Genomic DNA, 25,447 nt, shown 5'->3' on the forward strand with positions numbered 1-25,447 from the left:
ATATTATGTATTTGTTTTAAATTATTTTTTTATAATAGATTATGTTTTTTATCATATACAATATGGGGTCGGGATCTCTATGGGACTCTTTGTCGGATTTGGGGTGTAGGGTGGGTTTTGAAAACTCAGTAGATATCTAGGTGGGGGTCAGTATTGGGGTGGGGGAGCAAGATGGGGCTAGGGTAAGTAAAACTCTCATGACTCGACGCCCCCAATGCCAGCCCTTGTTACCAAAGTGATTCTATTTTCAAAAAATCAAATGACAATTGAGGAAGAGTAGTTCATAAATTCCAATCTTTTGAAAGATCACCCAAGTTGTGGTTGGTAGTTTTTATGGCCCTCACATACTAAATTGTCTAAAATTAAGATTTTATTATCTCAAGCAAATCGGATAAGGTCCCTAAAACATACCCCACCTACCAATCATCTAAGGCTACCATCATTAAGGTAACAATAAAATGAACTTCATCTCCATCTTTATTTTTTTTTTAAATAATTTTATTGAATATTAAATAATAACTAAAATTTGAGATCATATTATTCATTCACATTTATCTATTTTAAATGTAATAAATATATTTAATAATAATAATAATAATAATAATAATAAGTTTTTAGTCCCAACTATTTGAGTTAACTATATGAATCCTTCTTTTTCCATGTTGTAAAAAATTAGATAAAATAAACTCATATAAATCAACATTATAACAATATATATATATATATATATTTATTTATTTATTTTTTTAACAGGTGTGGTAAATATAATATTTTGCTAGACTATTAATGTTAATGGCACAAAAAATATATGTACTTCTTCATTCAAAACATCACTCCCATGCATTTTTAGCATGCTCATTTATTTATATAAAAAAATATAATTACATATAATGGAAGCTTTAACTAAACTAATGTGTTTATTTAGAAATAAATAAAACAGACTTAATTTAATTAAAGTTTGCGACGATATTTAAATCAAAGTTTGATTTTATAATCTAAAAGCAACTCAAACCATGCTAATCCTCCATATCCATTCATTTGTCTCGAGATCTGTTTTCCAAGATATTTACATCTATTTAATCTCACCGCTCATACTGCACCAATCATCGACCTTTCTCGTTTCGCGTGTGCTCAATCTCATCTCGACCGTTGGATAAACCAATCATGGGCACGTGTGAACTCGTCTCATCCAACGGCCAATAGAAGCCATCGATATAACCCGAACCGAACCGAACCGAACATCGCTAATAAACCGCGGGTTAAAAGCCCTCCGCCATTGAACCGATTTCACACCGCCAACCGGCAAAGCTCTCTTCTTGTCTCTCTCTTTCTCTAACCCATCTCTCTCTCTCTCTCGCTCTCTCGAGTTCGTCGGCCTCTGATTCCGCGATTGGGGCGCCGGCGGCTGCGCCGACGGATCGATCCTGGTACCGTAGGCATCGGTTAGCCGAGATCCTTCGCCGCCGCTCGACGGAGAGGAGACGGTCGGGTATCACCGCCGTCGAGGTTCGAAGGGCGGTTCTAGGGTTTGATGTCGATTGCCTTTGTTTAATTGTTGGTTTTGGATTGGAATTTTTTGGTGTGCGGGCTTGGATTAGGGTTTCTTGCATCGTGGGAGGATGCCGCCGGGGCGCAGGAAAAGTGGGCAACGAGCGAAGGTGGCGGGTGAGTTGAGCCTGGGCGATCTTGTGCTGGCCAAGGTGAAGGGGTTTCCGGCATGGCCTGCTAAGGTGCGTCCTTCTTTATTGGATTCCGGTTTTGAAGTTGTTTGTGGGCGTGTTCCTTTTCGCTTGATTCGATAGTAGTGGGCATCTAGGGTTGGGGATTTAGGTTTCATTTTTTGGTGATTAGTTTTCTGAAATATAGGTGATGATGCTTAGGATTTATTGCTGATCTTTCTGTGGTTTTTTTATTTTTTATTTTTTATTATATTAATAAGTACTCTTCTCCTACTGTTTTTGTTTTTGTGTTTGGACGCGCTATCTATTTATCTATCTCTCACCAGAACAATGTTGGGATTTTCCTTGACAGATTAGCAGACCAGAAGATTGGAAGAGGTCGCCTGATCCAAAGAAATATTTTGTTCAATTCTTTGGGACTTCCGAAATGTAAGTTATGGTGCCTGTGATGCTGTATGCCTTGTCTGCAGTCTATTTTATCGTCCGGTGGAATTCTGACTCTTAAAATCATGACCTAGTTATCGCTAGTTTTGTGTCACCTACTTTTACTCTTGATTTGATGAGTTTAGAAATTACATGCATTTGTGTTTGTGTATTCTAATTGTGTTAAATGTGCTAACGCCTGCAAGTATGATATCTAATAGTGTTGCTGATGAAGTTATGACACTTTTGGCTCATGTTCGAGCATTTATCTTTTGTTTGTTCTTTTATTGAAGCACTTAAAGAACTTAATTTTATTTGATTGTTAGTAAAATGTTAGGGTTCAACCTGAGTTTGAGTTTCTCTGATAATGCAGGAAAAATATTTAGATTTCTTGGAATCATTTTGAATTCTACTCAGGTTATGTGGTTTGATATGTCTTATTATTTTATGATGTAAAAGCAGTAATGTGGTAATTTTGAATTGCTTACTTTGAAGCTATTTTATATAGAACACATTTTATACTATTTTACACTGTTGGAAATTTTGAATATTGAAATTTTTAGTGTTATATCTGCAATCAAACAATGATGTACTTTGTAAATAACATGTTTGCACATATAGTTTTGTGACTATAATTCTAGCTAGATATCGTTATTATTCTGACAATATTACTGTCTTTGCTTACATGTGGCATAAATTAAATCTACCGATTTTTAAACACTTGCTGAACTTTTTTGTAACCTTACTAGGTTCTATTTAAGGTCCTTTGCAAGACACTCTAATCTTCTGATGGTTTTGTTTTTGTCATGAGACTAATATGCACACAATCGCAGCACCTGGAAACTTAGACAGGGTATGTTTGATGAATGGTCAAATGAGAATGGTGGAAGATCATTTTGTCTCAAAATCTTTGGCTTTAAGAATTAGACTAGTTAATATAAGTCTTGGTAGATAGAGATATCTTGGGAAGTATGTGGAAGAGCTGGGACGAATAAGGTGATTGAGTGGAATTGGTTAGCATATATGACTGTAGTTAGAGGACAAGATAGTGTACACTCATGCATCAGTCAACAAATACATGAAAATAAAGAGTGCATGAAAGAAGGTCTTCTCTGATCTTTCTGTTAGTTGGTTTGTGGGTGGGCTGTGCTTCTGGGATGACCGGGTCTTGATCCTAGGAGCTAATGCCTTGGGGTTCTTTTAAAAATTTGCATGAAGAATTTTAATAAGTCAATATTAATTGATCAGTTAAATGATGCAGGGAAGCTATGTTGATGATATTGTTGTTGTTGTTGTTGTTGGTTCATTGTTATTATTATTATTATTATTCTTAGAGCTTCTCTTTAGTGGAGTTATAAGGTCAATTTTCAAAAATTGGATTAAAAATAAAATTTTATGGTGTGCGATTAATTTAAATTTTACCTTCGTTAAATTAATAGCGAAACTTGTCTTGCAAAGTAAAATTATATGTGTACTTAGACATTAGACATTGGTGGAATGCTATAGTAAATGTCTTTTTTTATTATATATTTTTTTTGGCTATTTCCCCTCATTTCAGAAGAGCGTCTCTGGTGTTCAAACATGAACATTTCGCAGCTTGGTTATCTAAATTTAGGAATAAAGCAGACTTGGTCTATGTAGATTACCTTGGTCATACACTGAGTGAAAGTTACTAAAATGTGTTTTACTGGATGCTTTAATTCCTCTAAAAAAGCTTAACAAGTTGGTGTCATACTGTTGGCTGTTGACCATAATTGCCAAAAATGCTACATTAGAAGTCACCCTCAATGCTTCTTTGTAGTGGGTGTATGATTATGTTGAATTCTGATCTAGGGTTGATCTTATTGTGAACACTTTGGCCTTTATTTTGTATTATAGAGTGGAGGAAGACATATTTTTTGTAATGATATATACGATTGTGGAGGCTAAACTCTTTTCCTTGTATATGCTCTTGGCTACATGTATTTATGGGACTTGATGAGTTATCTATGCCATCTAAAAGCATAATCTGCCAATATCAAATGAAAACCAATTTTAGCATTGATATTTAAATTGCTGATTCTCTGTTACTCAGATTCCTAATATTAGCCTAATATAATTTTCTAGCATAGGGTGATTCATTTTGAGTTTTCCTTTTCATTACTCTTATAACTGTGCCGTCTTTGTTGAAGAGTAATATTTGATGAAAGTACATGATTCAGAATGATAATTTTTTCTGGTTGCATTTGTGTTTGAATGCTAACAAACTTTAGTGTTTGAATGCTAACAAACTTTAAATTTTAATTCTAGATTTATCTATGGATTTGGGATGAGGTAGCTTTTGTGATTCACAAGTTAAATTAGTCATTGAAGCAATTTATTGGCACATTTGGGGTATGGTTTCTGTTTTTATTATGAAAGGAAGGATTTCATACTTGTGCTTTTCATTGACAATTAGCAGCAGGGATATCCTTGACATGGCTTTAACTTAGTCCTGCAGGCCGAAAGTTTGACATAATTGTTTCATAGTTGTTATGATTTTAGAGTTTTCAGTTGAGATTTTACAGTTATTAATACAGTAATATATGTTTGTATACACACAGATGCAGACACTTTCAGCCTAAATTCGAAATATTTTCATGGTTAAATAGTTCACAAAGCTGAGGTGTCTGATGATGAGGTATAGGGTGTTTTGTTAGCTCTTTTGCCTTCATGCTTAGTTTGTGGATTTCATTTGAATTGCCTTTTTGTGCAGATGCTTTTGATCTTAACAACTTTTTTTTTAAAAAATAATTTTTAATTTTATGTGAATTCAGCATGATAACTCATGCTTTTCTTTACTACTATCTCTTAGCTTTATGTTTTTGCAAAAATAACAGATGTGTTTTGGTGGTGACAGTTAAGCACATGACACAACTAAAACATCTCTATGCCATTTACAATAGTTTGCATTCATAAAGTTTTATTTTAAATATCATTTTAGGCACCAGGTTGCATCCATATTTCATTTGGTGTCTTGATTGGTCTATATCTGCCCAGGGCTAGTCTTTTGCCAAAGTTGCTAATGTCACATGCCTTTCTTTATCATTTCTTTGCAGTGCTTTTGTTGCACCAGGTGATGTTCAGGTGTTTACCAATGAATCCAAGAGTAAGTTAATAGCTCGATGTCAGGGTAAGACTGTCAAATATTTTGCTAGTGCTGTGGAGGAGATAAGCAAAGCCTTTGAAGAACTCCAAAAGAAAGGCATGAGTGATCCTGCAGAGGATTCTGAGGGGACTGCTGTTGGAATTGTGTCTTCCTTAACAGTTGGTGTTGAAGATATCGAACATACAGAGCACCATGAAAAAGCTCATTTAGATGACCAGGAAGAATCGTGTGATGATAAAAGAATAGATAACATAGAATTCTTGAGCAAAGATCCACATAACTTGGAGAATCGCCCATCCAACCAGCAGGAGACGATAAGTGCTACGACAAAATCCTGTGGAGGTGGAAAGGAGTTTTCAAGTATTTCTTATAAAAAAAGGAAGAAGGCACTAAATAGTGGTACATGTATGCCAAATGAGGAAAAAAAATTGCCCAAGTTGACCTCTGTCTCCTCTTCAGTAAAGGAGGAAAATCCCACAAGTCCTTATTGTGGTCTAGATGATCAAAATTCTATGGATGTATGCCCTGAAAAAAAAGTTGAGAAGCTTCTTCCAAAACGCTCTGCTGCTAGCGGAAGTCAATCTCTTTGTAATACTGAAGGAGGCCATGTGGATCTGATTGACAATGAGCCTTTAGCTTTAATCTTTGATTGTAAAAATGCGGGTAATGGGCAGAAGGCAGTTGAGGATAATGGCCATGTAAGATCAAAGGCAATTCTTGAATCAAAGGGTGAAGCAGTCAAGGTTCTGAAAGCACACAATAATCACAAATTACAGAAACAGTTGAAGGAATATTCTACTGAGGGAGGGAAACAGTCTGATGCTTCATTTGATGGTGTTAAAAAATCTCCAGTTACTGTTTCAAGAGCAGATGCAGATGTTGCTAAAAATAAAATTGGGCAGAAAAAATCCAAGAAGAACTTGTCTAGAAAAGACTTCTCTAAGGATGCTTCGAAGGTTAATACACATAATGAAGATGGGCCTGTCCCTGATGGATCGTCATCCTCTGGAGAAAAAAATGTGAAGCAGTCACAGGTCCTAAAGAATAAAAGGCGTAAAAATAGTGCGACTGATGCCCCACGATCAGCTAAGAGATTAAAACACATGGAAGCTGAGGGTGGTAAGGCTGGTAAGTTAGTAAGGAGTGGTGCAGCACAGTCTTCCTCTGAAAGCAGAGCGGATAAGGAGGTTCTAAGAACTAAGAAATCCATGGGCTCTTCAAAAAGGCAAAATGCCTTGCCATCTCGAAAAGGAATTCCTAATGTTGGGAATGGTAAATCAGGTGAACCTTCGCTTCCTCCATCAAAGCGAAGCCGGATGGTGGAGGCTACGTCTAAGGTTTCTGCGAAAAGTTCTGTAGGAGCTGAAAGGAACTATGATGGAGAGGAAGATGGCCTTGTTTCCAATCATGATACGTCCCCTGTTACTTGTATCCGATCAAGGCGAAGAGTAGTTCGTCTTGATGATGATGAAGAAGAAGGTGAAGAACAGAGAACACCAATCCATCAAGAGTCCAAAATTTTGGTCATATCAGATTCAAATGTCACAACCACTGCCAAGATTTTAAGTTTACAACCAGGAAGCAGCAAAGGTTCTCCATTAAATGCAGGCCAGTCTACTTTTGAGAATCCAAGCTCAACCAACAACGAGAAACCATCTGGTGTCAAGACATCACCTGCTGAAGTTGGGATAGATTCTTCATCTGACCTTGGAAAAGTAAAGGTGATAAAAGAAGAAAAAGCTGCTGGTTTGCAGATATCCCCCTGTCCTAGTAAGCCAGAATGTAAACCCTCATCTAAGGTTAGTTGGCCAACTATTATATCTCCCAAATCTGCTGTGAGTCCTGTTGGTAAAGCCAAGTTAAATGAGGATAAGCCTGTCAAATCTGAGCTTAAAGCTTCAAGTACCGCAGGAAAGAAAGTTCAGCCATCTTTATTAAAATCCTCATGTCATCCTTCTGAGAGTTCAAACTCTTCTCAAAATCAAACAATGTTATTGAAGAAGGGGCTGTCTTCATCATTGGAGAAAACTAAGGCCATGCTAAAGTCCAGTACAAAAATGACTATGGCAACTGAAAGCAGGTCCCTTGCTGATTTTTCAGCTCAGCCTAATTTTGATAATTTTTTTAGAAATATATTCTATTTTTGCTGGCTCCTTTGTTTTGTGTTTAGGACATTTTCGCCATAATTGACATAATCATATCTGACTTGTGAAATTGCAGGTTGGAGACTGCTAAAGCAGAAGCTATAACATTATTTGATGATGCAAAGTTTTCAGATTCTGCTACGTCAATGAAACATCTTATAGCTGCTGCTCAAGCAAAGAGGAAGCAAGCACACCTGCAAGGTTTACACTTCGACAATGTTCTTTCCAAGGTAGTTTCCACTCCTGTGATTTGTGGAAGAAGCCCAGGCCTTGTTTTTGCAGTTGATACATTGGCGTCAGGAAATTCTGTCCAAACTGAAACACAAGATATATATGCTTCTGTGCCTTTTAATTCTCCACCCAAGACTGTTTGTCAAACATCATTGACAAATCATGGTGAGGAATCTGAGGATAGATCTAGTCCTGAAGAGAGGCCACGTGGGGAATCTTTGAATGGTGATACTGAAGCTGCGGTTGCTCGTGATGCTTTAGAGGGAATGCTTGAAACCTTATCAAGGACAAAGGAAAGTATAGGGCGTGCTACCCGCCTTGCCATTGAATGTGCCAAATATGGTCTCGCTAGTGAGGTTGGTTGATTACATGAACTATTTTTTAAACCTATGTTTTTTCTGTCATTTTTTGTTTTATATGGACATATGCTGTTGAGGTTCTCGCTTTGCCTGTTAAGTGTGGTTCCTTTTTGTTGTGTGTGTTTTCAATTTTCTTTTCATCTGATGTGTTAACCCTCTCATTTCTTTTTTTTATGGTTCACAAACAGTTGGTTCTTTCTTTCGGATGAAGTATGCCTTTGGGAGTACTCAACGTACCTTTTAGGATTATTTTTGTCAATTATTTTATGTTATATATTTATATATATATGTCATTCATATTTGTGTTTGAGATTTTTTATGATGCATGTGAAAACTATATATGTGATTTGTCTGAATCTGTTATAAACAGTCGGAGTGGGATAACAATGGATATTGGTTATGGCAGGTTGTTGAACTTCTTATTCGGAAGTTGGAGAATGAACCTAGCTTTCATCGTAGGGTTGATCTCTTCTTTCTTGTGGACTCTATTACCCAGTGTTCTCATAGCCAAAAAGGTATGTATCTATGAGAAAAGACCTCCGGCTGTTTCTATAAATATACAATTTTTTTGCATTTAACATGGTTTGAGTCAGCCTTAACTTTAATAAGGACCTTTAAGGCTATTAGAACTATTTGTGCTTTAGGTATCCCATATGCCCTGTAATTGTTTTAGCCACAATATGTTGTTCCCTGTTTAGTAAAACTTGTATGTGTGTTTGTTGTTCTCCTGCAAAACTACATTGTCATTAATATTTTTTTTGTTTAATATTATTTTTTTGAGAATCGTTTACCCTTTATATGTTGGGGAATAAGTACTATTCCTCCAACCAAACAATTTGGTATGAGGATTATTTTTTTTTTAAATTATTTTTTAAATATGTATACTTAATAATTAATTTTAGAAAATTTTTGAATATTAATACATATTATTATTGTTTGGAAAAGTGAAATTTTAATTTAAAAGTATTTAGTTTTTATTAGTATTAATTAAGTCAAACTTCGGTCAGCTTATATAAAAATTTTCCCTCCAACTCAAAATTTTAAAAATATCCCCTTAACCCCACACCCTTGTCCTGTAACCAAACACTCTCTTAGATCTCTTCACTGTGTTTTGGCTGTTGTGTCATTTTACTCCTATGTGCTGAAACAAAAGTCCTATTGCAGCTATGTGATGTAATATGATTTTATTGCAAGCAACCAATGAATTCTAAGTTCTATCCCTTGGCACTTTTAAAAATAATTAGGCATCGCCAGTGCATCATATATTCCAACTGTACAAGCTGCGTTACCTCGTCTTTTGGGTGCTGCTGCCCCGTCTGGAGCTGGTGCCCGTGAAAACCGTCGCCAGTGTCTCAAGGTATGGTGTTCCTATAATCCTTTCGTCAGATCTAATAGGTAGCATCTAAAGAAACTGCCTTCACAGGTTCTGAGGTTATGGCTTGAGAGAAAAATCATGCCTGAATCACTTCTGCGCCAATACATGGATGATATCGAGGCTCCAAATGATGATGCTAATGCCGGCCTTTCTTTGAGACGGCTTGCTCGAACCGAGCGTTCTGTTGATGATCCAATAAGAGAAATGGAGGGAATGTTTGTTGATGAGTATGGAAGGTAAAAAGTTTGATAAGATCAGTTTATGTTGTATCATGCATATTCTTATATTATTATTGTGCTTTAATGCTGTCATGGTTTAAGAAATTAGAGGACCATCTCAACAAGCAGCCCCTAAGTTTGTTATGCTATGGTTGCTCTCCCATTCAGTATACTTAGTCTTCCTTAATATTGTGCTTTAGATAACTGTTCACATCATTATTAACAAAGCTCATGCAGCTGTCTTACGGACATGTGTCCTCTTATGCCATTTATTCTTATACTATTTAAAGTCTTAATGAATATATTCTAGTGAGCTTCCTAGTTTTCTTTAAAGGCTTAATTTACGCAACTCAATGTTATATAGTATTGATTCTACTTGTGGTTCTATTTCGTCTTTTATCATCTGTCACTTTGCAGTCTCTCTGACGTATATCTTTTTTTGCCTTCCCAGCAATGCAACATTCCAGCTGCCAGGTTTATTAGGTGCTCATGTTTTTGAAGACGAAGATGATATCCCTAACAGCCTATACAAGGTCTCCATGAATGACCTGCCGGCTGAATCTGGTATTGCTTCAGAAGAAACAGATACTTGTGCCTTCACTCCCAGTGACAGAAATCATCACATATTAGAGGATGTGGATGGTGAATTGGAAATGGAAGATGTGTCTGCATCATCAAAAGATGAGAAGGGCGTCTCAGGAAACGAGCCCCTCAGCTTGGATCAATGGCATCAGACTGAAAGATCTTCAGAATCAATACAAAATATGCTCCCACCTTTACCTGTTGATCCACCTTTGCCTCTGGATTCTCCTCCACCGCCACCTCCATTACCTCCTTCACCGCCACCATCTCCGCCTCCTCCACCCCCACCATTGTCACCATCCCCACCACCACCTCCACCGACACTACCGCCTCCCCCATCTGTTCCTCCTCCACCTGGACCTTCATCACCACCAGTATCTCTGTTATATCATCCTAAACCCCAAGAATATTGCAGGACTCCAACCGTAGGTCTTTGGGCTTGTAGTTTGTGTTTATTTATTAAAGATGCTTCAAATGACCTCTTTATCTCTTATTTATACAGGCCAGCCAAACAGTTCAGATGACTGGAAATCTTGCTGTTCCTGGGCATTGTGCAGCTGCTCCAAATAGTGATGTGCTCTTGCAACAACAACCTATCTATGGAGCAACTGGAGCAATCAATTCGCAGCCTATGGCTGGTTTTACCTCTATGCCTTTTGATTACGGACATAATGATATGTACCTTGCCCCCCAAGCTTCTCATCCCAACCCCCAGTTTCAACCAGGCAATGGATCATTCCACCAGAGACCTTGTCCCTCGCTCCCTCCTGTGCAAGCACCTCCGAACCAACCTCATCCAAGCAGTCAAACTCCAGCAAATCACTTTTCATATGTAAATCCCATGGTTCAACAAAATGGTCCACAACCATACAATCCTTACACGCCATCACTTAATAATGGCAGGAGGCATTACAATATAGATGAGCAAATGAGGATGCATTCTAGTGATTTTAGTCCTGATAATCAGCATGGTGCATGGGTTCCCAGTGTAAGAGGGCCATCATGTTCTGGTGCTCCTTATGCTCATGACGGTATGTTTGTTCACCTTTGTTAATATGAAAGCATCGAATGTCTTGAGAGGAGCACACTCTTCTTGAAAGAAACCTATTTGGACATTTTGTTCCAATCTCACCAATGCATGACTGCCTTTTTTTTTGTTATATCTAAGAAATGACTGCACTATAGTTCTAATGGACCACCATGTTGAGGAAATTTTGTCAAAGATAAACTACAAAAGCTTTCCAGTTATTTGATACTTGAAAAACAAGTGATGTTCCATTTGTCCCTATTCACTTCCTGATTTTTATGCCCTTAAAAAAGACTTATTTATTTTTTTTATTCCTGCTCAATTTTCTTTTCTCTTATATATTAAATTATTGTTCATCTACTTGGTCGTCCCAAATGTATGTTACTAATTAAAAATCTTAGGTTGCTACTGAATGTGTTGCTGACCATTCTTTTGCTTCTCAGGATTTTATAGGTCTAATATGGAAAGGCCTCCACCTAATTCTGCTGGCTATCAGATTCCTTTGCACACCCCTGTCCCACCGTCTGGACCTTCTGTTCCAGGTGATCTTTTCAAGATGGTGGTTAGCAGCTTATGGCTTGCCATTCTGTATGTCAAATCATGATTATTCTTTTATATCTTGTTTAGGTTATGTTCTTCCCCAGAGGTTACCATCGAGGCCTGATGTTCCTGCCGTTAATTGCTGGAGACCAGCTTGAAGTTACACTGCATTTTCTTTGTCTCAGGAGGTATACATAATTGATACATAAATGTTTATTATATTTTCTTTTACTGGTGAATATTACCTCTGTTCTGGAAAGCATGTTATTGAATGATCTGCAGTTATGGGAACTGTTTTTCTCTTGTCTAGCTGTCTCTTGGAAGAATCTGTAGTTTAAGAGACTTGCATTCTTTGTTCTCAGGAGTTGGCCTTGCTATTCTAAATGACTTCGAAAATTGCAGTTTCCATGAGAGTAGTGATGAGGTTTGGCTCGAGCAGTTGGCGGGACTTTGTACATTGTATTTTTTTGTCTTGGCGACTGGATCCAGCATGCTAATCACTGCTAAATGTAAGAACATGTTATTACAGAATGAAAAAAATTGTGCCAATGAAATTGTACTTATCTGGCTTAAATGCATATCAGTTCGGTTTCATTAATTTAATGGTTATATGTTCAGAAGTACTTTCTTGTGATAGCATAGTTCTGTTCCCAGCTGATATTGTGAATTTCTGCTTTTTTATTCTAATGAATGAAACAACCAGTATAGACATACATATGGGGGCTTGATGTTTTCATTTTTATTGAATGTTGAATATGGGTTAAGATTGGTTGAACTGTGGCATGCAATCTGTTTTCTGATTTGTGTTATGCACTTGTTGGTGCTCAATATTACAAGTGCGGATACAGTTCTGCCTCTTGTTTTATTGCTATGATCATTTTCAGGTTATGATTTGGAACTAAGTTCCTTTTGATCTACTATGGTGCATGTATGTCTAATCATTGTGTCTGATGCGTGTTTTGTTATGCTTGTGCTTGCATTCATTTTCCCATTTATATTTAGTATTGACACCATGTTAGCCATTTTCAGTTTGTATTACGATAGACAATTCACATTTTTAAATGGCATTTTCATCTTTGATAACTCTATTTGGAGTATATCTTTCATTAATCTGCGCATATGCACTTATGTACTGTTGATATACCTGCTTGTCTGTTCGGATGGTGATTTTCATTGAAATCTTGAGTCTGTTTACAATTCCAAGGCCTTGTTCACTGCTTTTGTTGTATTGGGGGTATATAGTTTGCAGGCATCCTACTGCCACTATTTTCGAAAAGCTTGTTGAAGTAGGTTGCACCAAACTAGAAACGAATTTGTGTGGTTGCCTTTGATTACTTTGTTTGAGTAGAAGTTTGGAATCTTGTTACTTAGGTTAGAAACATCTAGTTTACACTTTTTTTATAACTTCTCCTCTGGAAGTGCCATTATTGGTTTCAAATGAGTTGATTGCTTGGATATCAATTCGATATTTATATTTGCTGTTTATCTGTAACTCATGGGTTTCTTAATTCATTTTTTTTTTAATATAAAACCTACCATTTCCTATTTCAAGTCCTGGTTTCTTTAATCCGAAAATTATTGTATCTCATAATTTTTATCATCTAATCTGAAATGGTGTTATTGTGATAGCCTTTAAAGCATTATTTATTAAAAATAAATATAATTTAAAATTGAAAAAAAGTTGGTTAAAATGAAGAAGAGAACTATCCGAGATTCCGAATAGAGAAAAATGAAGGTAAATAAATAAGAAACTGACAATAGGAAACAAGACTAGGCATACAAAATAGAAAACTGGTAATTAAACATGCACTCATTTGATTATCGATCCACACAAAGGTGCCTGTCATTGACAATGGTGGTGGTAGTATTGTTTTGTTTTGTTTTGTTTTTTTTTTTATGTGAAAAAATGTTCTGAATCAGCAGGGAAATATTGATGCATCCTTAGTATATTGTGTGACCTAAGAGTGCAATGATGTGTTGAAACATATGCTTTTTGTTCTGCCTCAGTTTTATTCTAGGATGAAGTTACTCAATGGCATCAAGGAAACTCAGATGCATTTAGTTTAGAAGGTAAAGTAGGATATGCATAGAAAGAATTTATAATTCGGTGCTATGTTCTGTGTATCCGAAGTTTTCTGAGTTCATCTTTACAGTACCTGGAATTTGGCGTTTTGATTACCAAATATTGGAGTTGTCAAATGGATGCCTCATGTGTTGATTTGTTCTCCATCTGAAACTGTCCTGGCTGGAAAATTTTATTCCATTTTGTACCAAGATCTGCCAAATAGAATACGAGCGATACACGTAATGAAGCAGAAGACTAGCTGCTGTTTGTTTGAAGATAATAAATTAACAGGTTGATACATCATACTTCAGTAAGAAATATCTATTTTAAATTACTTAAACCATGCCAGATATTCTAGCTCTTGAGAGCAATTGAATGGTTCACCATTGCTTCATTTAAATTTGTTGCTAATGAGCTCTCTAACTAATAAAACCAGGTCATGGAACATTAACAAAGTGCAAAATTGCTATAGTAAATGTTGGATAACTATTTGAAGAATTCATAGGGTTTAATACTAAGAACAAATGATGTGAGTGGACCTAGGCACACATGAGCGCATTTTTGTGGCCTCATCTTACTATGAAGTTATTCTTAGGATTGTTGTGCAAAATTATGACACTTATCAGATTTGGAGCATTTAATCAACTTAGATCATTGATGGCCCACTTATGACCTAAGGAATTTGTTCTTGTCAGCTAAAATTTCCTGTTGATTTATTTATTTTTTCCAATTCCTTTTCTTTTTATTCTGTTAGTAGTTCAACAAATTGTTCTTCATTTAAAATAGTTTAAGTGCACCTTTGGTTTCTTAACTATACACCTCTATTCATTTTGGTTCTGAGCCCTGGAAAGGTTCAATTTGTTCCTTAAACTAAGAGTTTATGATTAGTGTAAAAAAAGAGCAGCTTTAGTTCCTTTTAAAAAAATATTAATCTATTCTAGGACCAAAAAGAGCATTTGTTATTTTTAGGGACCAAAATGAATATGCAGGTATACTTTAAAGCTTAGAAGTGTGCTTATACCTCTAAAATACTTTTTCCATATGTTCCTTAGTGTATAAGGAGCTCAACAAAACAATTTATTTTCAATCAAGCAGAATTTAAGATTAATTCATTCAATCTAGTAAAGAGGCACGGTGCTTGCAAGACACATGAAGAGAATTTCTTTATACATAATGTATTGGATATTTGTATATTTCTCTTTAGTCTTTTTGTTTGGATCACCTGTACATTGATTATAGTAGTATGTTATGGTTAATGCAATTGTTTGGCCTCTCAAAAGCCTTGCTGACAAGCACATAATTCTAGGCTGGAAAACAGGAATTTTTGTTTGTGTAATGCTAAAGCCCTAATGTACGATATGATCTGTCTAAATGCTTCAAATATTTTAACTGATACTCATGGTATAGCTAAACCAAATGTACATCTTTAGATTTTCTCAATTAGATTTCTGGGCTTTTTAGCATACTAATAATTATTAATCTTGAGATCAAGCTCCAATTTTGTAGGATATAAAAGTATTATCGAATATGAGACTGGAGTTCTACTAGTAATTTCTAACTCTTTGAAAGTGGTAGTCGTAGTGCAATCTTTTTGGCCTAGCAGATAGTATTGCAAATTTTCTTCCTCACTTATAAGTTTTTGATGTATTATTTGTGTGCTTCTAAGATAATAAACCTTATCAGTGTAGTTTCCTTAGCAAATATTTTGGACATTGACTAAGCCATCTCACACAAAATCTACAGAGCATTTGAATTCCTTGCTTGTGTATTTAATAGTTTATTACTGAAGCATTTTTATGATGTTACAGAGTAACACCTGACTTGGGTACTATTATGAAAACCTGCAAGCTAGTATTTCGAGAGTTCTCCAGTATACAACTATAAACCAACTTGGTTCCTCCTGGAAATACTGGAACTTAGAGAAGTTTAGCATATGAAATAATATGTCTGTTGGAAGTTATTGACTTCTCTGAAATGAATAAGCAGTTACATTAAGAGGAAGATGTTGTTGGCTTGTGTCAAATCTTTAAGCATTTTCCTTAAGATGTAAAACTCACGGTGTATCAGGGGCTTCTTAGTTACAGAAGAAGTTCTTGCATGCAAACAAATGAATTTGCACTTTCAACTGTCCATTCTTCTATGCTTCTAACTGTTCATATGTGTCAGAAACCTTACCTTTGCATTGGTTATTGCATCTGCTGAGCATGTAAATTCAATCATGGCATTCAATGTAATGTAATCGAAACTGATGTAGGATGTGTTGTGCCATCAGCGAGGAGGATGATTTTCTAGTTTCACTTTTATGTTTAAAAGTATATGTTTTTTCCCCATGGGATCTTCTCATTTTATTTTATTTTATTATTATTATTTTTTAATATTCTGTTTATAAACTACTTTTTGTGTTCATTGTCATATAATTACAATGTCCTTCAATCGTAGCTCAATTTATATTTTTGACATTTGTCTATCAGGACCTTGAACTGAGAAAGGTGGTTGGCAGTTAGATGTTTTCATTTGGTTAAATTTATATTGACTTCATTTACTATTCCTTGAACCAGATACCTAATCAATTGCATAACTACAGGAATGGAAGCATAACCTGATTGATGGTATATTCATTGCAGTTAAGCATTAATATATTGATGTTTCTTGACAAATTGACAAATTTTCTCGATTGAATCTGTCGGTCCTTTTTATTTCATATTTTAAAAACAGAAACTGTATATGCTCTAATATTTTATTTATCATTTTCCTCCACCTAGCCAATCCCAAACAGTTGAGAATAATAGCTGCTTCTTCTTGTTGTCGTCTTTGTTGTTGTTGTTGTTGTTGTTGTTGTAGTAGTAGTATTATCCTCCGCTTCTTATGGTATAATGTGAACAATATTGATCAATTTTATGACCAGGAGATAGAGTTTGCACTATCGTAGTATATTTTAAACCAATCATGATTTTGAGTTTGCCCATGATTAAAGCTGACTGATAAGAGCTCTTTTATTGCCTTGCCCACTTCGATTTGTGTAAATTCTTAATTTGATTTGTTCATTTTCTAGGATGAATCTTGTTGATATGAAGCTCTTGGATTACAAAGATTTTAATGTTTTCTTTATCAGATCACACGGCAAAGCTGGTAAATGGATTTAAGCAACTACTGGTCTGGATGCATACACATTTTTATTTATTTAGTTGAATCCTGAAGGGATACTCCACTTGGAAAGCTTTTTATCTTTGATGTCATATGCTTCCCCATTGAATACCTTACAAAGTTGATTTAATTGATACCAAATATTATGCTGTGGACTTTCTTATTGCGCCTCTGATCAAAATAGTATTTAATGCTGCTGAAGGAAAAGAGAATGTCAGCTGATGCAGTGGAGAAGTTTATTTCGGGCTTTAAAACAGATATTCAGACTAATTTACTGCATCTAATGGTAGGTAGTTTCTTATTTGTCTTTATTCCTTGCATTTATTTCTTTCATTTTTTAAAAATTTTCAAGATTTCTTTGAAGTCGATGCCCAGGTTTAGCACCGAGTCTTATCTCTGCTTTTTGATATGCTGGGGATAATTAATTGCATATCTGATGTGGGTTAGTTGTTGTGAAGTGGAAACATGTTCAGTAATATGATGTGGATCAGTTTGCCAATGGTTTGGTCTTTTACAAGTATTGAAGACTAGAATGTACAATTTGAGCTGCAGACATGAGTTGAAGCTGAAACTCGTTGGATTATAAGTTTTGTGCACAGGGATAGTATCGTGTGAGCGCACAATACTATTTTGTGCATGGATCTTTATGGTAAAAATAATCTGCATTTTAAAATTCTTGGTGATGCCATTAGCGAATTCAACACACACTTATCACTCGGATGTCAATTACAGTAAGCACAGCATTTAGGTTGCTGGAATTCTGGGGTATCTGAAGGGTTTAGGTTTCGACTTTTCTGACATTCTATGTATATTGTAAAAATATGGATTAGTCACATGTTTAAACTTTTATCTTTTTGACTTGTGAGGGAATGGAATATTAACTTTCAAAGGTTTAATGGGAATCTCATATGCTTAATGGGAAAGTGATGGCTTTTTAAGGCAAGGGTCTATTGATTAGGAAGGGATTGACAAGGATATATTACCTGATGTATGTTACATTTTGAAGGTTAAGGAGTTTGTGAAAGAAAAGTTAAAGGAAAAAAGAGAAGGGGCCCATTGATTAGAAAAGCTTCTGGAAGATGAGTTTTAGAGGTATTTTGTGGTTCGAAGTTATATAGCTTTTGTTTGAAAAACCTCCCACATAAAGAAAAACCAGAGTTTAGCTTCTCCATACGCTACAGTTCTTAATTAAAGAGGTCTTTTACTTGGCCGCTCAACCAAAAAAAAAAGAAAAAGAAAAATACTTGCCACTCACTTATGGCTGTCGTAATAATCAAGCCATAAAACATGCTTTTTATGTGAGATTAAAAATTTAATTTATTTTTAATACATGGTTAAAACATACTGAGTGTATGCGGTAGTTATTCATGTTATTAAAAAAATAATAATATATGAAAAATAATAATATATGAAGAAAATTATAAGTAAAATAAGATTTGAAGGGTACATACACATCAATCATGAGATGGTCAATGCAATGGAATACCTGACTCAAAAATTCACAATTAAAACATAACAGTGTAGATATTTAAGTCATATGTATACATACACAGATAATTATTAATTAAAGAAGTTTATTTACAATCATTAAATATATAGATTTATTATCACTGTTTATAATTACTGTAAATCACTGTATAATATTATTTAAAACTGTTTAATATTATTTATAAATAAATTGTAATTATGGCGGCTACTGAAATATATGATATATATATATATATAAATATATTATTTTATTAATATACCCTGTCATCTTTGTTACTTATTATTATCCAAATGCTATGCTGTCGTGGAGCTTCAAAAGGCCCGGGAAACCGGATAAGAGAGAAAAAAGATAGAAGTGAGAGCACAGCGAAGCTTCATCGAAGAACTCCAATGGCGAGCCTCCAACTCGCAGATCCAAACCGCATCCTCTTCCACTCCTCCTCCATCCACCCTCGGAACTCCTCCTTCAAGCTTCCCACTGCCCTTCCTCTCCTCCCCCGCGCCTCCCTTGACTCCTCTTCCCCCTCCTCCAAGACCCGCCGCCGCTTCATTGCCGACACCGCTGCCATTCCCCTCGTTCTTTCGTTCCCCTCTCCCTCTCGCTCCGATGAACCGTCGCTTTCCGAATGGGAGCGCGTTTACCTCCCCATCGACCCCGGCGTTGTCCTCCTCGACATTTCCTTCGTCCCCGATGACCCCAACCATGGTGTGCTCTCTCTGAACTCCTTTCAATCGAATTTTTATGTATTCTTGATGTTCGATTGCTGATATTTTTTAGGTTTTTTGCTGGGCACGAGGCAGACTATCCTGGAGACGAAGGATGGAGGTAATACTTGGTCCCCGAGATCCATTCCTTCTGCTGAAGAAGAGGATTTCAACTATAGGTTCAACTCGATAAGCTTTAATGGTAAAGAAGGGTGGATTGTTGGGAAACCTGCCATCTTGTTATACACTTCCAATGCTGGAGAAAGCTGGGAGAGAATTCCTTTGAGTGCTCAACTTCCTGGAGATATGGTAAAAAATCTTACTTTGTTGTCATCCTTGTCCAAACCAGTTTGGTGAAGCCTTCTTAAGTGATAAGTGAATGATTTTCATTGACAGCCCGATTTTTGGCTTACTTGTTTATTAGTGAGGCATATGGATTCATTTAAGGCGCATTTAATTTGAGTTTTAGAACAATATATGAACTGAATTGATGGATTACTAAACCAAATGGAATTAAATTGAAGGTAACAATTTAGTTCATGTGGTTTATTTTTTGCTTAAGACGGTGTTAGTTTTGTTGGAAAAGACATAGCTTGTTCTTTTTTGTAACTAAATTTGGAAAATTATGATAGATGAATTGCTTTTAATTTGAAGGTTGGAGTTTGTTTGTGTGATACCTTGGGGCCCTGAGTCCTAGTAATGAATTTGGAGCTTTGAGTATTTGATTTTGAAGTGATTGTTGGATGATGCTTGTTGTATTCCATAGGTTTACATAAAAGCAACTGGGGGAAAGAGTGCAGAGATGGTGACTGATCAAGGAGCAATATATGTGACATCAAACCGGGGATACAATTGGAAAGCTGCTGTTCAAGAGACTGTATCAGCCACACTCAATAGGTATTTTTAATCTTGACAATCACTGAATGCCAAGTTTCAAATTTTCCCCTAGCTTTTCTTGGATGTTTGTTCTTGTTACTTCTTTGCTACACTGTAAAACTATCAAACTGAATTTCTAAGCTTTTTATGACATGTTAGAGTCTAATCACCTTTGCACATCTTGGTAGATGTCTGAACCTCAAACTGATTTTATCTAGAATTGGGCATTTAAATCATATTCAAGATGATTTTTAACTTCCTATATGAACCAATAGATTTTTCCATTCCGTATGGAACTCTTATATTTGGTTTCATAGTGCTTTTCTCTTTGATATTAAGGTAAAGAGGCTCCCTTATACTTTTAAAATAACCCTGGTAGTTGCTTTAAGTTCTATTTTTTCGAATTATTATGTTTTTCCTTTTAAGATAATTTTGTCTTTTTTATTATCTTCTGTTTCTTTTGCAGAACAGTTTCAAGTGGGATTAGTGGAGCTAGCTACTATACAGGAACTTTCAACACAGTTAATCGTTCTCCAGATGGCCGATATGTAGCTGTCTCAAGTCGTGGGAACTTTTACCTGACTTGGGAGCCTGGGCAGGTTATGTTTGAATTATAAAATAAGCATCCAATGTGAATGCCAGTATTTACAAAATATCATGAACATGCAGCCATACTGGCAGCCACATAATAGAGCAATTGCAAGGCGAATTCAAAATATGGGATGGAGGGCTGATGGTGGCCTCTGGCTTCTTGTTCGTGGTGGTGGACTTTTTCTCAGCAAAGGCACAGGGGTAATTATATCAGCATGTTTGTTTAAATTTTGATGGAGAATTTAAGAAACATGTTTACTAAATCTTCACCTTTTTCTTTAATGATGATACTTGGGATTTTTTTCCAGGTGATGTTCTCTATATTTCCATAGCATGCTTGGCATTTACATTTCCCTGAAACCGTAAAAACTTCTTGTATTTTCGTTTCTTAGTTTAGAATGCCAATATTTTAGCTTGAGATTATCCTTCAACAAAGCCAGGCAATTAAGGAGCCTTTATTTTTGTATCACAATTATGCATTTCTTCATCTTTTGTCTTATGGTTATGTGATTCGTTTTCAAAGTGTTTTAGTTTGAGCATTGTTCATATGTCGGGCATTTTTGTGCATCTGCCTACACTTCTCTTTTCCTCAATGTTGTTATTGTTTATTTAGCTAAAATGCGGTTACTTTTGTATCTCTACTATGTTCTTCTACGTATTAAGAGGAAATTATTCATTGCAGATCACAGAGGATTTTGAAGAAGTTCCTGTTCAAAGCCGTGGGTTCGGTATTCTTGATGTTGGATATCGCTCACCAGTAAGTTGTAAAAACTGTGATATCAAATAGTTTATAGGATTCAGAGTTCTCGCTGTGTTATAATCAAGTTAAACATGAGCAGTATCATTACATTCAATGCTTGGATTGAAATTTGACTCTTGAATTAATTGGTCTTTATAGAAGGCACCTTCAGAGAAGTATGGTGTTTAACCCTTTTCTTCCCTTTTTCACTGAATTCTTAATAACAGGATGAAGCATGGGCTGCTGGAGGGAGTGGTATTTTGCTGAGAACGATGAATGGTGGCAAGTCATGGACTCGTGATAAAGCTGCAGACAATATAGCTGCAAATCTCTATGCAGTAAAGTATGTGCTTCTCCACCTAGTCATTTCCATCTCTTTCATGTTTCAATTCAGTTATCACTTTGCTGACTATAAATAATTTTATTTAGAAGATTGCAACCTGTGAAGTAGTAGAGTTTATTCGCACATTTTGTATCTGTCATCTTTGAAAGAACTCAACCAACTGCACACAATGTTTTAATCCAGGTTCATCAATGATAACAAAGGTTTTGTACTCGGGAATGATGGTGTTTTGCTTCGCTATGTTGGTTGACAATTGGACAAAGTTCATCAATCACGGAAATCTTTCTACTTTGAAGAGAGACTATACTATTGCCTATAATGCTACAAGAGGGCCTTCTAAGGAATTGCATTAGTTCTCGTGCCTGTATATGTATCCATTCACAGTCTGTACATTTTTGTAATTTTTATGATGCAACATCGTTATCAATTTCAATCCAAGTTGTTCGGAGATTATAATTCTTATTTGCTGATTGATTTTATTTTTATTATCAGATTTCAGTTTTCTCAAATGGTTCGATTTTTTAGGATTTGCCGGCAGCTGAGCTGGTTTATTTTTATAATTTATGATGCTGAAGCTTTGAGACATAGACAGGTATGAATGAAGCTTTGAGTTCTTTTCTTTTTCTGTAATTTATTTTTAATATTTTTGTCAAAATACAGTGAACTTTGAAAGCTTATGAAATTTGTCCAAATGGTTTTGATGGAACTTATAAGATAAATTCTACTTTCAATTGACTCATTCATTGATTCAGCCTTGTTGCCTTCATTAACACACACCCATGTATATGTCTGTGACCAATGAAAACTTGTGTAATTTTGTTTAATGTTTTTTTTACTTATTTAAGCCCTTTAGAAATTTATTAAAAATTTGAGGACGTTGAACTAGGACCAGTTTGAAATGCTGCAAACATTGATGCAGTCTGTTCTACAAAGTAAAACTAATATAAAATATGGAACAAGGCATTGAACAAGAAGGTGATTATGTCCATGAATGGTAAATAAACAAATTAAAAAAATAGGGAAATGTTCATGATGAAAGTCCAAGTGCTTTCCCTGTATCTTCCATGAATAAAAAATGGTGGTCTCATATGATTAAATGCATGCACATCTTTGCAGCTCCTGTGAAAAATATGTCACTTAATTAACAAGTCCTCCTAAGTTTCTCATTTGTCAACTGATTTTCCTAGGAGCAATTTTCAACCTTTAAGGTCAGATACGACAAAAGTGCCCTTTAAAATTTTTCATCAGATACTTTTGTTTTCACCTATTTGTATTGTTTTTACTATTTTTTTCTAAAACAATTTAAACAATTAGTGACTTATGTTTTAGATAAAATCAGAACCAAATACCAATGGCTTTCGTCCATATATATATATATATATATACAAACATTTACTTGGAGATATCTACTATTAAGTCATTAAATATAGTTTAGATGATACGTTAAAAAAAACATAAATAATAAGTAAAAAAACAAATTTTTTTTAAATAATACAGAGAAAAAATGGATATGTATGTAAATTCATTTAATTATTATCTGGGTTCCGAGGGTATAGTTTTGAGAGTGAGAGTAGTAGTTGTGTCCAGATGATTCAACACTGACTGATATATGCGTGGATCTCATCTCTACTTGTTTTGTCGAGATATGTGCATGCCCTGCCTTGACAATAAAAAAAACATTTAATTGTGTCTATAAATATGTTTCTGATCAAGAAGACACACATATACATGATGGAAAGCAAGAACATAATGGATTCCCTGAGCGAGGCCTATGAAGCTCTGGTCACTGCAACCATGGCTGTCATTGAAGCTCACCGGGAATGCTCCGGCCCCCGGAATGAAGCACTGGAGGAGTTCAAGAGGCTGTGGGAGCTCTTCTCGGTTGCTTGCGATGAGGCTGATGGTGTTGTGGAGTCTGCAAAGCTGAGGGTTGAGTTTGAGCGTGTGGCTAATGAGGACCATGATGACTGCATTGCTCTTACGTCTCTTAGCTTGGCTGGCCTTGAAGATGTCATTGCTCATCTCAAGCGTGCTTAGTTAGTTTGTTATGCTTTTTTGTTCATGCTTGTGTGTGTGTGTGTGTTTTCTTGTTTTTCTTGCTTTTGAAATAAGGTTTTAAAGGTTAGATTTGTTTGGATCAATAAGTTATTTAATGGTTTTTCCATGTTTTTTTAAAGTTTACTGTTGTTTTGTTGGTTCTCATGTGGGTCTGTAATGAACTCTGTAGTCCTATATTGACTATTAGATGGACTGCTTGTGTGCATATAAGTGGTGGACATCCTTCACTACTAAGTTGGTTTTTTGGTTACACGCTCTCATCGCTATTTTTGTGTATAACAATAGTGCTTTCATTTAGAGTCAGCGCTTTTCTCACCACTTGTGTGCATAACATGATTCTTAAATCTCTAGACTTGATTAAGTAGAGTGCATCTTTCTACTTATTTCTTTGATAATACTTTTTGTTTTTGTTATAAAAAAAAATCTTTAATTTGGACTGTTATGACTTTTGTTGTAATTCCATGTTTAAATTTTTGTATGTTTGACTTAATATTAATTACTTTTAAACATGCTTAATTAGAGGAGTATAGTGTAGGATTACCAATAGAGTTAGTTATAGAGCTTTGATCAACCAAGATTTAGAATTTGAATTTTTGTACTGTAAGGAAAGCATCCACTGGGCTCTCCCTTGTGACTTGCTCCCAAAACGAATGGCTCAAATATCCAAAAAACCAAATGTGGAGATAATATTGTTTTTTCTTCAAAATATTAGAATGGAATTTTTTTAAAAAAAATTAACGTTGTAGTTTTCCAATTTGTAAAAAAATAACAGAAGATTTTTTTTTATTTTTAAATTATGTGATTTTTTCAGTCAATAAAAAAAATGCAAACGATGTAAATCTTTTTTATTTGGCAAAGATAAAATTATTAATTTAAATAAAAATTTGTCAGTGATTTAAAAACATGATTTGGTTTGGTTTTTGTGATTTTAATTTTTTTTAGTGAAATTTTGAGATATATATATATATTTATTTATTTATTTATGTGATATGGCCATCTTTCAAATGAAATGACGATTTTGCCATTGTCAAATAAAGAAAAACTAATATTATAAATAAGTTTTTTTTTATTAGAATTGAATAAGTTGTTTTGAGTTTAATGCTAATCAAAATTAAATACTTTATTATTTAAATTATATTTGTCAGACTATTTGTAATGTTTTTTTTTTTGATAAAAGTGGATAAACCACTGATTTATTCAAAAGGGAAAAAGTCAAAAACAACAATAGACGACTAAGACAAACAAGTAAAAGAAAAGAACAGAGGAGAGAGAAAAGAGGATGATGCAACATCAGCGGTGTAACAGAACAATACAACAAGAAAAAAGCAACAACAGAAAAGAACACAAACAAAGATTTACAACCTGGAGCTGAGGAGACGAAGTCCACCAAGAGATAACAGAGGTCAGCTTAGCCGGGTCCAGAGGGATCAGCCATGGGGTTGAGGAGTGGCGGTGAGTTGCTGGCGAGGTCCGCAGATTTGACGTTTAGGAAGTCGAGGGAGCTTTTGACAGTCACAATGGACTCGTTGGAAACTTGCTGTGTCGAATCTTTAGCTGCTCGAGCGAATTTGGATAACTAATTAATTTGATTTAAATTGTTAAATTAGTTATTTGGCTAATACTCAACAATTAACTAAAATTAGAATTTAATTAAATTTAGAATAGCAAAATCAAATACATTATCCAAATTCTTAATTATTTTATCCTTTTCCAGAATTAGAGATTGAGTCGGA

At 35.2% G+C, this 25,447-nt stretch overlaps 2 protein-coding genes across 4 annotated transcripts; both read left to right on the forward strand.

The window, feature by feature from the left end:
• The first annotated feature begins 1,276 nt into the window (after nt 1-1,276).
• On the forward strand, nt 1,277-16,884 carry LOC120272105 (ENHANCER OF AG-4 protein 2-like). Of its 3 annotated transcripts, XR_005540153.1 has the most exons (13): nt 1,277-1,730; nt 2,032-2,108; nt 5,180-7,309; nt 7,450-7,960; nt 8,370-8,478; nt 9,208-9,320; nt 9,387-9,574; nt 10,008-10,563; nt 10,641-11,169; nt 11,609-11,707; nt 11,793-11,893; nt 12,068-12,214; nt 16,823-16,884. XR_005540153.1 is itself a non-coding variant. In XM_039278849.1 (12 exons), exons 1-11 carry the CDS (start codon nt 1,620-1,622, stop codon nt 11,861-11,863), a joined length of 4,494 nt encoding a protein of 1,497 aa, XP_039134783.1. In that variant the 5' UTR covers nt 1,277-1,619; the 3' UTR covers nt 11,864-11,893; nt 12,068-12,325. The 3 variants fall into 3 exon arrangements, 2 of the variants coding, with proteins under 2 accessions (XP_039134783.1, XP_039134784.1); XM_039278849.1 differs by lacking the exon at nt 16,823-16,884 and having other exon boundaries at nt 12,068-12,325; XM_039278850.1 differs by lacking the exon at nt 16,823-16,884 and having other exon boundaries at nt 12,108-12,325.
• A 1,830-nt stretch (nt 16,885-18,714) lies between these two features.
• On the forward strand, nt 18,715-22,118 carry LOC120272106 (photosystem II stability/assembly factor HCF136, chloroplastic). The gene is made up of 8 exons (XM_039278851.1): nt 18,715-19,108; nt 19,181-19,416; nt 19,874-20,004; nt 20,450-20,582; nt 20,653-20,775; nt 21,257-21,331; nt 21,541-21,656; nt 21,840-22,118. Exons 1-8 carry the CDS (start codon nt 18,793-18,795, stop codon nt 21,904-21,906), a joined length of 1,197 nt encoding a protein of 398 aa, XP_039134785.1. The 5' UTR covers nt 18,715-18,792; the 3' UTR covers nt 21,907-22,118.
• The last annotated feature ends 3,329 nt before the right edge of the window (nt 22,119-25,447 follow it).

The sequence above is a fragment of the Dioscorea cayenensis genome, chromosome 11 (assembly GCF_009730915.1).
Source record: "Dioscorea cayenensis subsp. rotundata cultivar TDr96_F1 chromosome 11, TDr96_F1_v2_PseudoChromosome.rev07_lg8_w22 25.fasta, whole genome shotgun sequence".
Lineage (NCBI taxonomy): Eukaryota > Viridiplantae > Streptophyta > Magnoliopsida > Dioscoreales > Dioscoreaceae > Dioscorea > Dioscorea cayenensis.

What these genes read in the sequence shown, in the direction of transcription:
- LOC120272106 (XM_039278851.1), top strand. Translation starts at nt 18,793, where the DNA reads ATGGCGAGCCTCCAACTCGCAGATCCAAACCGCATCCTCTTCCACTCC. An exon ending in CCCCGATGACCCCAACCATG is followed by an intron (nt 19,109 to 19,180) that starts GTGTGCTCTCTC and finishes GATATTTTTTAG; the next exon opens with GTTTTTTGCTGGGCACGAGG. An exon ending in TTCTCAGCAAAGGCACAGGG is followed by an intron (nt 20,776 to 21,256) that starts GTAATTATATCA and finishes TATTCATTGCAG; the next exon opens with ATCACAGAGGATTTTGAAGA.
- LOC120272105 (XM_039278849.1), top strand. Translation starts at nt 1,620, where the DNA reads ATGCCGCCGGGGCGCAGGAAAAGTGGGCAACGAGCGAAGGTGGCGGGT. An exon ending in GTGTTCTCATAGCCAAAAAG is followed by an intron (nt 8,479 to 9,207) that starts GTATGTATCTAT and finishes AAAAATAATTAG; the next exon opens with GCATCGCCAGTGCATCATAT. An exon ending in ACCGTCGCCAGTGTCTCAAG is followed by an intron (nt 9,321 to 9,386) that starts GTATGGTGTTCC and finishes CTGCCTTCACAG; the next exon opens with GTTCTGAGGTTATGGCTTGA.